This window comes from Prunus avium, chromosome 7, assembly GCF_965620075.1.
Source record: "Prunus avium chromosome 7, drPruAviu1.hap1.1, whole genome shotgun sequence".
In the NCBI taxonomy this organism is placed as follows: Eukaryota; Viridiplantae; Streptophyta; class Magnoliopsida; order Rosales; family Rosaceae; genus Prunus; species Prunus avium.
This window is the reverse complement of record NC_142290.1, coordinates 36428407-36444747: the sequence shown is the minus strand read 5'-3', so window position 1 is coordinate 36444747 and position 16341 is coordinate 36428407. Positions and strand designations below refer to the sequence as shown.

The 16341-nt window shown below is 39.0% G+C and overlaps 2 protein-coding genes across 2 annotated transcripts; one reads left to right on the top strand and one right to left on the bottom strand.

The window, feature by feature from the left end:
- Nucleotides 1-107: 107 nt before the first annotated feature.
- Nucleotides 108-5029, top strand: NADP-ME1 (NADP-malic enzyme 1). The gene is made up of 19 exons (XM_021951587.2): nt 108-775; nt 987-1107; nt 1312-1386; nt 1567-1718; nt 1804-1909; nt 2023-2088; nt 2283-2378; nt 2487-2558; nt 2661-2744; nt 2839-2937; nt 3070-3117; nt 3252-3305; nt 3399-3497; nt 3591-3680; nt 3787-3864; nt 3961-4035; nt 4131-4221; nt 4414-4542; nt 4653-5029. The coding sequence occupies exons 1-19, from the start codon at nt 621-623 to the stop codon at nt 4739-4741; spliced, it is 1779 nt and encodes a 592-aa protein (XP_021807279.1). The 5' UTR covers nt 108-620; the 3' UTR covers nt 4742-5029.
- Nucleotides 5030-5449: 420 nt separating this feature from the next.
- Nucleotides 5450-9000, bottom strand: LOC110751135 (2-oxoglutarate (2OG) and Fe(II)-dependent oxygenase superfamily protein). Its single transcript, XM_021951565.2, has 11 exons — nt 8713-9000; nt 8406-8601; nt 8197-8298; nt 7971-8022; nt 7447-7568; nt 7260-7360; nt 7100-7158; nt 6760-6816; nt 6516-6561; nt 6140-6219; nt 5450-5786 (listed from the first exon to the last, which is right to left on the bottom strand). The coding sequence occupies exons 1-11, from the start codon at nt 8821-8823 to the stop codon at nt 5696-5698; spliced, it is 1017 nt and encodes a 338-aa protein (XP_021807257.1). The 5' UTR covers nt 8824-9000; the 3' UTR covers nt 5450-5695.
- Between the last annotated feature and the right edge of the window lie 7341 nt (nt 9001-16341).

Sequence of the window (16341 nt, the reverse complement as noted above, 5' to 3'; positions counted from 1 at the left end):
AGCCTAGCATTACGCAAATCAAAAACCCAATCTCTCACTGTCTGCAACTATTGTTTCTCCTTCTATCTTCTCTCTCTTCCACCAACTCTACCGCCGAACATAGACAAAAAACCATGTCTCTATCTCTCTCCTCCATCCTATTCCTACCCAACCACTGTTCTTGATATTTGCGTAATGATCTCCTTCAAAAGAACCCACTCACCCAAATCAATCATATCATTCATCTCCACCACCTCCACATGCATATTAAACAAGAAAGTTTCACTCATCCTCCTTCTCTACTTTTTTCTTCTCTCTCTTTCTCTCTCTAAATAATTCAACAAAGAGAAAAAGATGATTACTTAAATTGAAAATGACCCTACCTTTAATTTCCATTTCCTATTAGACTTTTTAATGGAAAAAAAGCCATAAGTCTTGCCTTTGGTGTACATGTAACACGGGTTCTTGTTTGTTTGCTTTGTTATTAAAACAGAGTTGCAGCACAAAAACAGATCACTGCATCTTCTGCTTCTTCTCTCACTACTGGCTTTGAGCTCCAGCGATCACTCTGTTTTCTGTGTTGTAATTGTAAGAGAAAGAGGGTTGCTGATCCTCAGCTGTTAATTGGGTCACTTAGAAGAATGGAGAGCACCTTCAAGGAGTTGGGGGATAAGGCTTCTGTGCTTGACTTTGACCCCAAATGCGCCGTTGTTGGTGGCGGCGTTGAGGACATCTACGGTGAGGACACTGCCACGGAGGACCAGCTTGTCACCCCTTGGACTTACTCCGTCGCCAGGTCACTACTTTTCACCTGATTGTTTTATAATTCTTGCTTGCAACCCAAGTTGTATTTTTTCTCTTTTTTCACCAAACAAAATCTCTGTTTTTTTCTTTCTCTGTTCTACTTTTTGGATGACTTATTTAAACCTGAAAAAACTTTGATACTTTTAAATTTTTTTTAGTAAAATTACAAAAAAATTTGGTGGAATTTGAATCTCTTGATGCAGTGGATATTCTTTGCTAAGAGATCCCCAGTACAATAAGGGGCTTGCATTTACGGAGAAAGAGAGGGACGCCCATTACTTGCGTGGTCTTCTGCCTCCAGCAACTTCCTCTCAACAACTTCAGGTTTCCATTAATTTAATTTAGTCCTTCTGCTTTGCTTAGTGTTCATGGCATGGTTAATTTAAGCTTTTAGGGTGTTGTGGTGATAGTCTAAAATGGCATAGCTCAGTTGTTTCATTCATCAAGAACATCAGTCGTTGACTTTTTGGGGTAAATGTTGACTTCTTATTTATTTTTTATGTTTTCCCCCCAAAATTTGTTAATCAGGAGAAGAAGTTGATGAACTCTATCCGACAATATCAAGTCCCGCTGCAGAAATATATGGCTCTGACAGAGCTCCAGGTAGTTTTTTCTGTTTACCGGTATCGGTTTAGCTTAAGATTCATGGACACTATTTCAAGTGTGTTATTTATCCCTGCAATGTGTTAAATGACAATGGGGACTTGTCTTACTATTTTTCCAAGTTACTTGTCTTTGAAACAAGGATGTAGAGAGAATCATTCAGTTTCCTTTGGTTAACAGGAGAGGAATGAGAGGCTGTTCTACAAACTTCTCATTGATAATGTGGAGGAATTGCTCCCAATTGTCTACACTCCAACTGTTGGTGAGGCTTGCCAGAAATTCGGAAGCATCTTCAGGCGCCCTCAGGGTCTTTACATAAGCCTGAAAGAGAAGTATGACTATTTCTTTACAACGTGAATTTTCAGTTTTCTCAATATAAAGTTCTGATGACATGAAAAATCCTTCCAACTTTTATAGGGGCAAAGTTCTTGAGGTATTGAAGAACTGGCCTGAAAGGACTGTTCAAGTTATTGTTGTGACTGATGGTGAGCGTATTTTGGGACTTGGCGACCTAGGTTGTCAGGTAACAAGTTTGAATCACTTTCTTTAAATTATGAATATCTTTTGGTAAAATTAAAATAACCCTCAAGTGGTTAAGCAACTTGCCCTCACATGGCATTGTTGGACATGTTTCAGGGGATGGGAATTCCGGTAGGGAAGTTGGCTCTGTACACGGCACTTGGAGGAGTTCGTCCCTCAGGGGTAAGGATTTTCTATTTACTTGTTACTAATCATTGTTAACTTTCTTCAAAACCATGAGGTTTGCCTTTATTTGTAAATTTTAATATCAAGGTGTTGCATTGGAAATTAAGGAAGGATTGAAATTTAAATTCATGTTTGATATCACAGTATGTAAATTTCATTTAATTAAGAATTCTTTGGACTTTCTTCTGCAGTGTTTGCCTATAACCATTGATGTTGGGACAAATAATAAGCAGTTGCTGGAGGATGAGTTCTACATTGGACTTCGACAAAAGAGGACAACTGGGAAGGTTTGTAGCTTCTACCGTACCCTAGTTTGTCTCTAGTTTAGTTTAGTTATGTAATTAAGAACTATAAATTTTAACTTAATGATGAGAGATTGTTGACACTACCTGCAGGAGTATGCTGATCTTTTAGATGAGTTCATGAGTGCTGTCAAGCAGAATTATGGGGAAAAAGTTATCATACAGGTTGCTTCTTAAAAAACATCCTATATATTTGTAGGATTTCCAGAGTATAAAATTTTCATGTAGTTCTGAGATTGTCTTGTCCCTTTGAATTGAAATGTGCAGTTTGAAGATTTTGCAAACCACAATGCTTTCCAGCTGCTTGAAAAATATAGGAGGACTCATCTTGTCTTCAATGATGACATACAGGTACACAGTAGATCACTTTTGAGCTTGCACTTTAGCCTTTACGGCTTGTACACTTTGTTTAGTTTCCCCCTGACCTATTGTTTCCTTGTTTCAGGGAACAGCTTCTGTAGTTCTTGCAGGAGTTGTGGCAACACTGAGGTTGGTTGGTGGTAGCCTGTCCGAGCACAAGTTTTTGTTCCTTGGTGCTGGGGAAGTAAGAATTTTTTCATGGATTTCTGTCTTCACTACATCATATTGCTGGCTTATCATGTCCTTAACTAAGGAGAACTAAGAATAATCTAACTCTAATATATAATTCTCATCCTGCTGTTGCTCATGATTGTAGGCTGGGACGGGTATTGCAGAGCTAATAGCTCTTGAGATCTCAAAAAAGGTATTAACTTTTTCCAATCATCTATCGCTGGTTAATGTAATTGTCAAACTGAGATGTAAAGGACTTCTAGTCATGATTTATCAATGATCTTCCTTCATTTATTTAGTTTTTTGTTTTATTTTTGTCTCTTGTAGACCAAAACTCCTGTGGAAGAGACCCGTAAGAAGATCTGGCTTGTTGATTCAAAGGTGGGGTAGCATGCTCGATAAAGATTCTGACTTTCACTTCTAATTTTCTTACTTTCTCTCAAACTTCATTAAGCACATGAATTATTTTTGCAGGGATTAATTGTTAGCTCTCGCAAAGATTCTCTTCAACAGTTTAAGAAGCCTTGGGCTCACGAACATGAACCCATTGATAATCTCCTTGATGCTGTCAAGGTAAGAACCAAACGATTCAAGTTTATTTTTTGAGTTTTGATGCAGAATTATTTGATTATACTTGTTTTTTATTCTCCCTTCATACTTGATCAGGCAATTAAACCAACAGTTCTTATTGGATCATCTGGTGTTGGAAGAACGTTTACAAAGGAAGTGATTGAGGCAGTATCCTCCTTCAATGAGGTACTCCTCACCTTTCTCTTACATCCATCCCCTGCCTATCTTATTGTTCATGTTGGATAACATTTTGAACATCTGTTTTATTGACATTGAGAAATGAATGATGCAGAAACCTCTCATTTTGGCTCTTTCCAACCCGACGTCTCAGTCTGAATGTACTGCTGAAGAAGCTTATACTTGGAGTAAGGTATAACATTTTTTTTCCGTCTGATCTGTCATTACTTGGTTATGCAAGTGAAGCTAACTTTTCTTCCATGTTTCTTGTCCTGCTTTCATTCACTAGGGACGCGCAATTTTTGCCAGCGGAAGTCCATTTGATCCTGTTGAATACAATGGCAAAGTTTATGTTCCTGGCCAGGTCATACAAATATAATCTCACAGTATTAAGACCAAGTTTAAAACCATGAGTTTAGTATCAATGACTGAGATTTTTTGCTTTCCTTTTCAATGCAGTCCAACAATGCTTACATTTTCCCTGGATTTGGTCTCGGTTTGGTTATCTCTGGAGCAATCCGTGTGCACGATGATATGCTTCTGGCAGCCTGTAAGTAGACTGCACATTCAGAATGGTTTGATTTTGAAAAAGCATAGAATTTAGAACTTGAATGGCATTATGTTGTCAAAATAGGCCAAACACAAATCTTGTAATCAACTGTAATATAGAGGTTTAGTTGGCAAGACATTGACTTCTGCATTTACTCTTTCTTCAACTTTTTGGTTCGTCTCCTAAAAACAGCGGAATCGTTGGCGGGGGAAGTTTCAGAGGAGTTTTTTGAGAAAGGGCTGATTTATCCACCATTTTCCAACATCAGAAAGATTTCTGCCCATATAGCTGCTAACGTAGCTGCTAAGGCATATGAACTTGGTGAGCCTTTTTTATATATTTATTTTCTTTGGTATATTCTGAGTTCTGACCCAAAAATAATGTCACTTCTTCCATCCTTTTGTAATTCGTTTTCATCGTATGCTTTGTAGGCCTGGCTACACGTCTCCCTCGTCCTGAGAATCTTGTGAAGTATGCTGAGAGTTGCATGTACAGCCCTGTGTATCGAAACTACCGTTGAACAGTGTGTTGCTCCACATTTTAGAAGCTTAATATCAAACTTATTTTTAAATGGGTGTTTTCTGAAGATGCATGGTGTTTTTAGTACTGTTGTGTTATGTCACTTGGTGACGATGGTGCTTAAAATGAGTTAAGGAGATGCTTGTAAGCCCTCTGTTTCTAAATTCAAATAAATATGCTAATTGTATTTTCCCCATCTCCACCTCCCACCATGTGATCAGTTCATGTAATTGAAATCCATTTACAGCTTGTATTGTTTCTTGCAATTTTATTGCTTCCGTTGGTCAAATGCTTAGATTCCTCAACAAAATTTTGCAAATGACACTATATGGTGCCTCTTTCACAGCTACATATATCATGTAAACCTATTCGATTGGAGAACAACTCCTACGCCCAACTCCTCGCATTTGGTGATCTTGTTCATGCGTTTCAAAGTCGTCATTTAGTCTACAGTCGTGTCTCAAATGCATGATGATGGTAGCCAGCCACCGTTCTTTTTATGAATTGATTTTGACCGTTGGATCTTACCCCAGGCCTCAAAGCAAATGTGATAATACAGGTAGCACAAACATAAAAAGAAAATGTGACGGTTGGGTCGTTTTGCTAACTTTTGTCATCTTTTTCGACAATTATTGAAATGGAGAGGGAAAAAGAAAGTACATTCCTCCCCCACCATTGTTATGCCACTAACATGGCTACAGGGAGTGGATTTGATTCAATTATTGTTATGGTAAATGTAGTTTATATAAATAAATAAAATTTATTGATCCTTGATTGACTTCCTACAGCCCTTTCTTGACCATGAAGTCAACTATGCGGATGCAGTACATTAATTTAGAGGCAGGGATATGTTTTTCATTGTAACACATTATCAAACACAACAATGGTAGAACCATATGAATCTTATGCTATCTTAGAAGGGGATTCATCTTCAATTGCAGGAGCGGTGGCAAACTTATTTTGTATGTTCATCGTAGACATTCAGATCAGCGTGAGTATCGTAATATCGCTGGCTCAGGTAAGTCCGACACAAGATTGGAGGAAACCTGGCATAGTAGGCAAATGCAGAAAAAGCATGAACAGAAAGAACATCATTTCAAGTGCTTATCCACTCTACTGGCCACATGCTTTATAGGTGATGCATTTCCTATAAAGTCAGATGGTGTAATGAACCCATCAGTGTTCATTCTTTCATCTGAGGTCCCTTGCTACTCCATAAGGCCAATGAGCCTCGAATATAGATCAACATAATTCAGAGATTACCATATAACAATTATCTTAAAATTATCAACCGTTTTTAATCAGAGATGAAAGATTGCCATGTTATATTTTTAAATGTTTTCAGTTGCTAAAATAACTATATAATTGTGCTAGCATAATATTTGTGGTCAGAACTTACTTAGGAGGGTTTTTTTCGGATTTGCAGGTAGGCAAGCACTCAACAAGACAATCGTGACTAGGTTCTATAAAGTATGCGATCTGCCCAAGAAAAGAAGAAAATGAGCTAAGTCCATTAAAAAGAAAAGAATGTGCTGTAACTGGTAAGATAAAAGAATGAGCTATATATGAAAGTGGACATAATGGATGCCATGTAAAAACCCCCCACCCCCCAAAAAAATCAAGGATTTGAGCCCATGTACAAGTAAGACACATATATAATAAGTGAAATCGAAGGTATACCATTTGAATCAGATGAGAGACAAAACAGAATCTTATGCATAATCAAAACGCCTAGTATACCATGAAACAGAAAAGGAAAAGAGAAGGGGTCATACAGAGTATCTGTCTTGACCATTCCCTACAACTCTATGCAACGTGGACCTGAGCACAAAACCAAAGCAGGAGCATCTGTCACACAATAGTTGAATACAAAAATTCCAAAAGGAGAATGCACATATTTAAAGAGCAAAATGAATTGTGCAGCTCCAGAAATTGCTAGCATTCATCTTCTATGAGCATATATGCAGTTTGGAGTTTGGAGTTTGGACTAGGGTTACGACTAAGAGAGATGTGCAGTACTTGAAAATGCCGTTGCTCCAGCGTTCTAGCATGTCGCCAAGATTCACTATAAATGCTCTGAAAGAATAAACAGAAAATAAAAAAATTGTCACTATTATGAATTAAAAAGGTGTTTTTGCATTATATTTGTTAATACAGTGGCATATGTTATTTTCCTCTTCTATATCGTGAAAGCTTCAAAACATGTTACCAGCGATGAAGCTAAATTATGCAAAGTGTTAAAACAGTACTTAACGGACCATATATGCTGCAAACAAGGATATAACTGTAGCACATATGATTCAGCCAGACTCAGCCACTCAAATGCTATCAATCTCCATGAGTGGGTAGAAAGTCTCACCCTTTAATTGGTGGTACATATTCCCATATTTGAGGTTTAGCATCCTTATCCTTGCATATCTGCAAAGAAATATGGATGGAATAACAAATTAGTAATGCAACAATTATAGCTGCCTTCTTAATAATGGTAATATAGCTGAAATTCACAGCAGCCTTCTTACTTGGAGACCTACGACATCATCTGTTGCTAAGAAGGTTAAAAAACCAAAGTCAGAATGGGCTCCAGCTCCAAAAATTCCATTTGATGGATCAGAAATTTGACCTATATAAAAAATGAACCCCATATCATTAGTTAAACTAATTGTAGGATTCATATTAAGGTTTGAAAAAATTTGATTGAACTTTGACCATCATAGTGTAGTAACCGCAATGTCGCAATAGCCTCGCCAATCATTTCTGGTTTATCAAAGAAATGGATGTCTAGATCAAGAGCAAGGGCTACAAGCCTAGCAACTGCTTTAGCCACCTCCCTGAAATGATGTACATGAAAATAATTCAATTCAGCGAATATCAATCATTCATTCTAGAAAGACTAATCTAAAGGAAAGATGGAAAAGGATCGTAAAAAGTTTTGAAAAGCCTTGAGTTGAGATGGCAGTTGGGCTGGCCTTAGTGTCCTAAACAACCTTCTCACTAACATAAAGGATATTCTCATAGCAATTGGACACTACGAAATTCTGCTGAACAGCATTGCAAAGTTGGCTGCAGACATGATAAAAGAACTGACTCCGATTGGAAGGCCGAAAGAGAAAAAAGTAGTAATTTCTAATGGGGGAGGAACATTGATCACATGCTTGTGGACACCTGTGCACGGGTACTCTCATCTTATTAAACATATGTATGTAGTTACCTATTACAAGAGTGCAACTTACAAGCATTGTCTATGATATTCCTCCATGGAGTCTCTCCACCCCGGCAACATATCTACAAGGACAACAAAAAGTATAAGAAGATCAGTAACGTAATTCCACTTGTACATCCTCAAAGACCCATGACACAAAAAGAGCACAAAATTAAGTCAATCAGCAAACTGGTATGAGTGACAACCAACTGGTGCCAGAAATCCGCCATTCAATTCTACTTGTTGTAGTTGGTTACCTGGAGCAGGCCAAACATTAGGCCCATAAAATGGCTTTTTTTCCGGTTCTGGGTCATCTTCAGGCAGCTCAACTCCTATATAATACCCCTCCTTGTAATCTCCTACTCAATGAACAAGAACCAATCTTTACAAAACAAGAACAAAGACCCAGAATTCCAATGAAGCAAAAAACAACCAGAAAGTGCGTTTCTGAGTGATATAAACAAACCGTGTACTTGGTTTTCATGGTCCAGATGCTCATCAAGAAAAGGGGTATATCCCCTGTAATTCTTGTTCCTCAAAAGCTTCATTTTTTCACTCAAGGGTAAGCTGAAAAGCCCCCTGCTCTGTGCAAACACCTCGTCCATGAACTTCTCGCTTACCCCATGATTTACCACGTAGAAAAAACCGCAATCCAAACTGGCCTAAACCCAGAATTTGATTCATTTATATAAGTCATCAGTAGTTTTCTTCACTTGCCAGATATTTTTAATGAAAACAATATAGAAAGGTTGGAAAGTTGAAGTGGAACGAACCTGTTTCAGTAAGGAGACAGATTGGTGTATATCGGAGCTTGAGAGATCGATACAATTGAGAGCGGAGGCTCTTACAGCTTTAACAGCACCGTTTGCGATTTGATTTTCCATTTCCGGAGAAACTGACCCGCCAATAATTAAGTATGGAGGCTTTGACTGTGCACTATACTCTCCTCTCTCTGTTTTCTTGTAATTTCTATTTGGTTGCTTTGTCTGCAGCTAAAAGTGGAGTTGTTTGTACGTGGCGGGATGGTCCTCCTTCTGGTTTGACTGGATGCAAAACCACCATTTTTAGATCAATTATCATCCTCGATAAATAAATAAAAAGTTTCTTTTCATTTTTTGTTATGTTTTCACACTAGTGATCCAGCAGCAAGCAATTTCGAACCAAAAAAAGAAAAGAAAGATCCAGCAGCAAGCAATTGGGTCGGTCGGCCCATTTTCCCCTTCTGTGATTTAGCAGTGACCCAGTGGTATTCATTTTGGGCCGAAGGTATGTGAGGCCTGGACTGAGTCTGATTGTGCACACCCCTAATTATATGTGTCTAAATATTTTTTATTTTTACAACCAATAAGCTATTTAAAGTTTAAACTAATCTAAACTATAAGAAGAAGGATTCGAACTTAGGTGCAGAGTGAAAAATACATCAATTATAGTCAATTTTGTTAAATTTGCTTATTGATGAGATGATATTCGTCGACATTAACTAAAGGATGATGATGGTGATGGTGATGGCGATGGTGATGATGGTGATGGGTGGTGCTCAGATCAAATCATTTTGTCTTTATCTTTTGAACTCTGTCAAACAAGTTTACGTTCTACAATGACATAAAGACAATAGAGATGATCAAATCCACGATGCTTGATTTGAATTATCTTCCACAAAGATAATCAAAAAATCTACGAAACCCAGAAAAACAAAACTAATCCTTTGATTTTATCTGTCAATTTATATAATAATGGTGGTGGGAAAACTAATTTATTGAAGTTGACTTTCTAGACCTTGTATATATGTATATAATAATAATCTATACCTTGAACAAGCTCCTGATTCCACAGTACTACCGACTTGCTGATCGGTTCATGCCTATATATATATATTACTTAATGGAATAAACTTCGGTGCTCCTTCTTGTTCATCCGAATTGTGATTATTATTGCCAAACAAAGTGTAGAGATTTGTGTAAAGATTTTCTGGTTTAGAATTCTTTCTTATGTATTTCATTACTTACAATCAACACATATATATACAAGTTCCTAAGCCCACCAAGTTAGGCAACCAACCTAGTTAGGCAACCAACCTAGTCAAGCCCCCCAAATATTGTAGGTGCCAAACATAGTAGGTGCCAAACATTAATTGACTACATAATTAACACATGTTAATTGACTACATCATTAACACTCCCCCTCAAGTTGGTGCAAAGATGTCACGCATGCCCAACTTGTCAATAGATTCATTGAAAACTCTACTTGACACTGCCTTTGTCAGAATATCAGCCAGTTGATTTTCTGAGTTTACGAACGGAAACTTAATCATCTTTTTTTCCAGTTTTTCTTTGATGAAGTGTCGATCGACTTCCACATGTTTAGTACGGTCGTGTTGTACTGGATTATGTGCTATCTCGATGGCAGCTTTATTGTCACAATATAGGTTTGTGGCATTCACTTGTTTAATGCCAAGATTCTTTAGTAATCTCCGCAACCAAAGCAATTCACATACTCCTTGAGCCATTCCTCTAAACTCAGCTTCAGCACTGGATCTAGCTACAACTCTTTGTTTCTTACTCCTCCAAGTAACTAAGTTGCCACCCACAAATGTAAAATATCCAGAAGTTGAACGTCTATCCGTGATACACCCTGCCCAATCAGCATCAGTGTATCCTTCAAGATCCATGTGTGTATGTTTGGAGAACATCAATCCTTTTCCAGGGGCAGTCTTCAAGTATCGCATTATCCGTATTACTCCATTCATGTGAGCTTCACTTGGTTGATGCATGAATTGGCTTACCATACTCACAGCATAAGCTATGTCAGGGCGTGTGTGGGATAGATAAATCAATCGCCCAACTAACCTTTGATACCTTTCTTTATCAGTAGGAGCTTGATTTGGATACATTCCCAATTTGTGATTCTGTTCAATAGGTGTGTCAGCTGGCTTGCAATCTAGCATTCCTGTTTCTGTCAACAAATCTAACACATACTTTCTTTGGGATAGAAATATGCCATGTTTAGATCTAGCAACCTCAATGCCAAGAAAATATTGTAACTCACCCAGTTCCTTCATCTCAAATTCACTTCCAAGGAGCTTCTGTAGATTATGCATCTCTTCATTGTCATTACCGGTAACCACCATATCATCTACATAGATGATCAGGGCCGTAAGCTTTCCACCACGATGCTTTAAGAATAATGTGTGATCTGAGCTACTCGGAGTGTACCCAAATCGCTTCATGGAATCAGTAAATCTCCCAAACCAGGCTCGGGGTGATTGCTTTAGCCCATACAGAGATTTTCTTAGCTTGCATACGGTATTAGGACCGGATGTCATAGGAATCCCTGGTGGTGGATCCATATATACTTCTTCTTGTAAGTCCCCATGAAGAAATGCATTCTTTACATCATATTGCAGTAGTGGCCAGTCAAGATTTGCAGCCAAGGATATGAGAACACGTACAGTATTGATTTTGGCAACTGGTGCAAACGTCTCCTGGTAGTCAATTCCATATGTTTGTGTATATCCCTTGGCCACTAATCGAGCTTTGTATCGGTCTATGGATCCATCAGCTTTGTATTTAACAGTGTATATCCACCGACATCCAACTGGTTTCTTCCCATGTGGTAAAGGAACCATTTCCCATGTAGAATTCTTTTTCAAAGCTTCCATTTCAATTGCCATTGCTTCAATCCATCTAGAATCTGTCACAGCATCCTGCCACTTACTTGGAACACATACAGTAGATAATTGATTGACAAATGATGCATATGACTTTGACAATCTATGAGTGGACACATGGTTATTGATGGGGTATTTAGATTTAGCATTAAGGTCAGGGCAATATTGAGGTTTAGGTTTTCCCCTAGTGGATCTAGGTGGAAGTATATATGGTGCAACATTAGGTGGCTCAGTGATTACCTCAAGTACTTCTTCATCACTAGACGAATGATGCTGTGGCAGGGCAAGAGGGGTTGTATTTTGTAGTTGATCATCTGGGGCATCTGGATCACCTTCTGGTTCCATAGTCTCAAGGTCTTCACTGAGGTCAGAACTGAGAAGATCAAGATCTTCAGGATTTTCAACTCTGTGAAAACGCGACTGGTCGCTGGATTCTTCGTGACTGGTCGCCTCAGGCACTTCTCCATTTTTTTCAGTATATTTTTCGATCGTCTCTTCAAATGATGAGTCCTTCTCTTCACTCCCCCTCTCCCCCTGAAGAGAAGGGGTCTTGGAAACCACAAAGTAGGCCAAATCTTCATGAAAAGTGGCATCCATAGTGACAAAGAGCTTTTGAGTAGGAGGATGGTAACACTTGTATCCTTTTTGATTCAAGCCATATCCAACAAACACACATCGGAGGGCACACGGATCCAGCTTACTCCGTTGATGAGAAGGAACATGAGCATAAACAACACAACCGAACACACGAGGAGGCAACTTAAGGATGGTAGGAAGAGAGATGTGATGAGCCAAGGTATCTAGTGGAGTTCGGAAATCCAGAACACTACTAGGCACTCGATTAATCACATAGACTGCAGAGAGAAGAGCATGACCCCATAAGTGGTGAGGAACTGATTTATCAAGCATGTAGGCACGGGCAACTTCAAGTAATTGGCGATTCTTCCGTTCGGCGACACCATTTTGTTGTGGAGTGAAGGGTGTGGAGGTTTGATGGATGATGCCTTGGTCCTTGAAGAATTGAGCCAAGGCACCATTTACATACTCCCCACCATTGTCGGACCGGAACACTTTGATGGATGCTTGGAACTGAGTGGTGATCATAGCATGGAATTCCCGGATTGTGGTAGTAACATCACTTTTATGGGCGAGCAAGTACACCCATGTCATGCGGGTGCAGTCATCTATAAATGTAACAAACCATCTTTTGCCATTAGAAGAGATTTTAGCAGGACCCCAAACATCAGAGTGAACCAACTCAAAAGGAAATTCTGTTTTATTATCACTTGTGGGAAATACGGCACGATGGCTTTTGGCCAATACACACGTTTCACACTGAAATTTTTGATCAACTAGACCTCGAAATAAAGATGGAAACAACCGGCGAAGATAAGCAAAAGATGGATGTCCTAAGCGACGATGCCAGAGCCAAATCTGTTGGTGAGCATGTGAGTTTGGAACATGAGTATGAGCGGCACGTGGTGGTGGCGGTGGTGAGACTGTCAAAGAATACAACCCCCCTCTCCGTTTACCATGCCCAATCGTCTCGTGAGTCAAAAGATCCTGAAATGTACAATGAGAAGGATAAAAGGTGGCATAACAATTATGTGAATCAAGTAATTTTCCAACTGATAATAAATTGCAATTAATAGACGGAACTAAGAGTGTATGGGGTAAAACTAGAGAAGGGGAAAGTGATATGGTCCCTTCTCCAGCAACATTAGAAGGGACCCCATTGGCACTAGTAATGTAAGGATGGCGGGACTGAGTAGACAGTTTAGAAAAAAGGTTAGAGTCAAAAGTCATATGATCAGTGGCACCAGTATCAATTATCCATGTAGTGGGATGCGTACCTGAGTTGGGGTTGGAGTTAGAGAGCAAGGCAGGAGACGGGGATGCATCGGTAGTCATGACACAAGCAGCTTTGGGTGTCATATTGCGGGTCTTGTGTGTATCCCACCACTCAGGATAACCATGAAGTTTAAAGCATTTTTCAACAAGGTGATCACCACCACAATGGGTACATTTTCGAGTTCCTTTTGCATCATCAGGTTTAAGGCCACGAGGGGGCAGCCCAGAGGATGCACGGTGGGGTGCCCGATAGGGCTTGACTGACATGGCACTGCTACTTCCAAGCATGGAGGATTGGCGACTATCTTCCTCCATCACAAGTGCATAAGCTTCAAGGACAGGTGGTATTGGGTTCATAGCAAGGATCCGGCTACGGACTGAATCATATTGAGGATCGAGTCCTCCCAAGAAATCGTACACTCGATCGGCATCGAGTGCTTGTTGGTGAAGCGCCACACCATCAGGATTGGTGTGCTTACAAGGACGAAGGACGTCGATTTCCTGCCAAATTAGATGCAATTTTTCATAGAAAACACTCACAGGCTCACCATTCTGAGAGGTGGTGACTGACTGACGGCGGAGCTGGTACAACTTAGAGCTATTCTGAGTAACAGTATAGGTTTTCTGAGCTGCTTCCCACACCTTACAAGCTGTTGGGCAGTGATCAAATAAGGCACGAACATTCTTGGTCATGGAGTTGAGGAGCCATGACTGCACCAAACAATTGTCTTCATCCCAAGTGTCATAGCTGGGGTCATCAATGGCAGGGGCAGATTTTTTACCATTAATGAAACCAGCCATACGCCGACTTGTTATGGCCAAACGAACACTACGAGACCATGCAGAGTAGTTGGACCCATCCAACTTATCTGGAGTGATTTGAGAAGGGTAGTCGTGAGAGGAGCGGACTGGTGGAGTAGAGGAGTTAGCCTTGGAGGAGTCGGAGGCGTCACCCATGAGATAAGTCGGGATAAGTATATGCAGCGGAAGGATAAAACAACCAAGGGAACTCAACACAAGTTTTGTGTTGGAACAATATAGGAGCAAAGAAGTAAAGGCAAGATTAAGTAGAGGCAAGGTAAGGCAAGAATAAGGTAAGAACAAGGTAGAACAAGGTAAGAACAAGGTAGAACAAGGCAAGAACAAGGTAAGAACAAGGTTATGCAGAGGCAACCAAAATCGATTGCTCTGATACCATGCCAAACAAAGTGTAGAGATTTGTGTAAAGATTTTCTGGTTTAGAATTCTTTCTTATGTATTTCATTACTTACAATCAACACATATATATACAAGTTCCTAAGCCCACCAAGTTAGGCAACCAACCTAGTTAGGCAACCAACCTAGTCAAGCCCCCCAAATATTGTAGGTGCCAAACATAGTAGGTGCCAAACATTAATTGACTACATAATTAACACATGTTAATTGACTACATCATTAACAATTTTTATATAAGAGATAGTTTAAATTATAAAGAGAAGGGGGTTTCCATACAAATACTATCAATGTGCCATAGGAGTTCGAACTTGAGATCACTGATCTACAAGTCAAAGCCCTTTTCCACTGGAGTAAACCTTCTTAGCTCATCCGAATTGTGATTAGTGAGTTTATCTTATGTAAATATGTTACAATTGAAACCATAACCGTTGATTTCCTAAATCATAATGTTTAGATTATCTCTACCAAAAATTAATAATTGGAGATGGTCTTTAATTGGTGATGTAGAAAATGAATAGTTTCGTTTTATGATCACGTGTACAACGGGAATTTGATAATCATATTTCGGGTGGATAACCGAAATTATCATTGTTTTGTTTAATAAATAAATAAATGTTACTTGTAATAAGAACAAGTTATATAAGGAAAGATATCAAAGATTACATATTACTACAATCAATATGAAGTAAAGATTATGAAGTACAATTAAATGGTTCGTTATAATTTTTTTTATTTTATTGTAATGTGATAAAATTTTATTAGATCAATAGAAATAAAGAGTACAAAGTACATAGACTGTAAATGGTGTAAACCCAATAATAATATGGCAGACATGGGTAAAACTTCCCCATAACATGAGCCAGTCGAAAAGTTGGATAAAATCACTCCCGAAAATAACATTTCTATAACCCCTTTCAACGGCCATAATTTTCCCGAATCTAGTCTAATGACATTAAGGACAAACTAGCTGTTAGCTAATCAGCTCCTAGAGAGGCTAAGAACACCCAACAAACTCAACTAAATTTCTGAAAACATGAGAAGAAAAAAACACAGAAAAGTTAGAGTTTTCTAGACTTGAACAAACTAAACCAAAAGCCTTTTTCATTTCAACATTACAAACCAGACCTAGAAATTACATACAAACAAGAAACTAGTGCAAAATTGATCAGTTGAGGTGGATGGTGGAGCGGCAGAGAGGGCAAGAGTTGCAGACGAAGAGCCAGGAGGGAAGACACGTGGCATGGTATACATGGCCACATGGCACTAGTTTACCCTTGTGATTCTGATTCTGATCATCCTCCTCATCACCTCATCATCATCAGAACCTGATTGCAAGCCTTCCATGCAAACCGCACAAACATCATCAACTGCAGCAGCAGCAGCAGGAGTTGGCATATTTTCTAGGATCATGAACGAGTTTGAGTTTGGATTTGGTGCTGCAATATTAATGTTGATATTATTATTCAAGAGGGTGGAATTGGAATTGTCTTCCCAAGTTAAAGCTTCATCCAGGTCAAACTGTAGGCTCATGGAATAATTTAATGATACGGTCATAGGTTCAGCGGCCATGGAAAATATATTGCAGGAGGAGAGGTTGGCTTTGGGTTTATAGCAAGCTATATCTCTGGATATATATATTTATAGAAAGACAAATAAGCCTGAAAAAAAT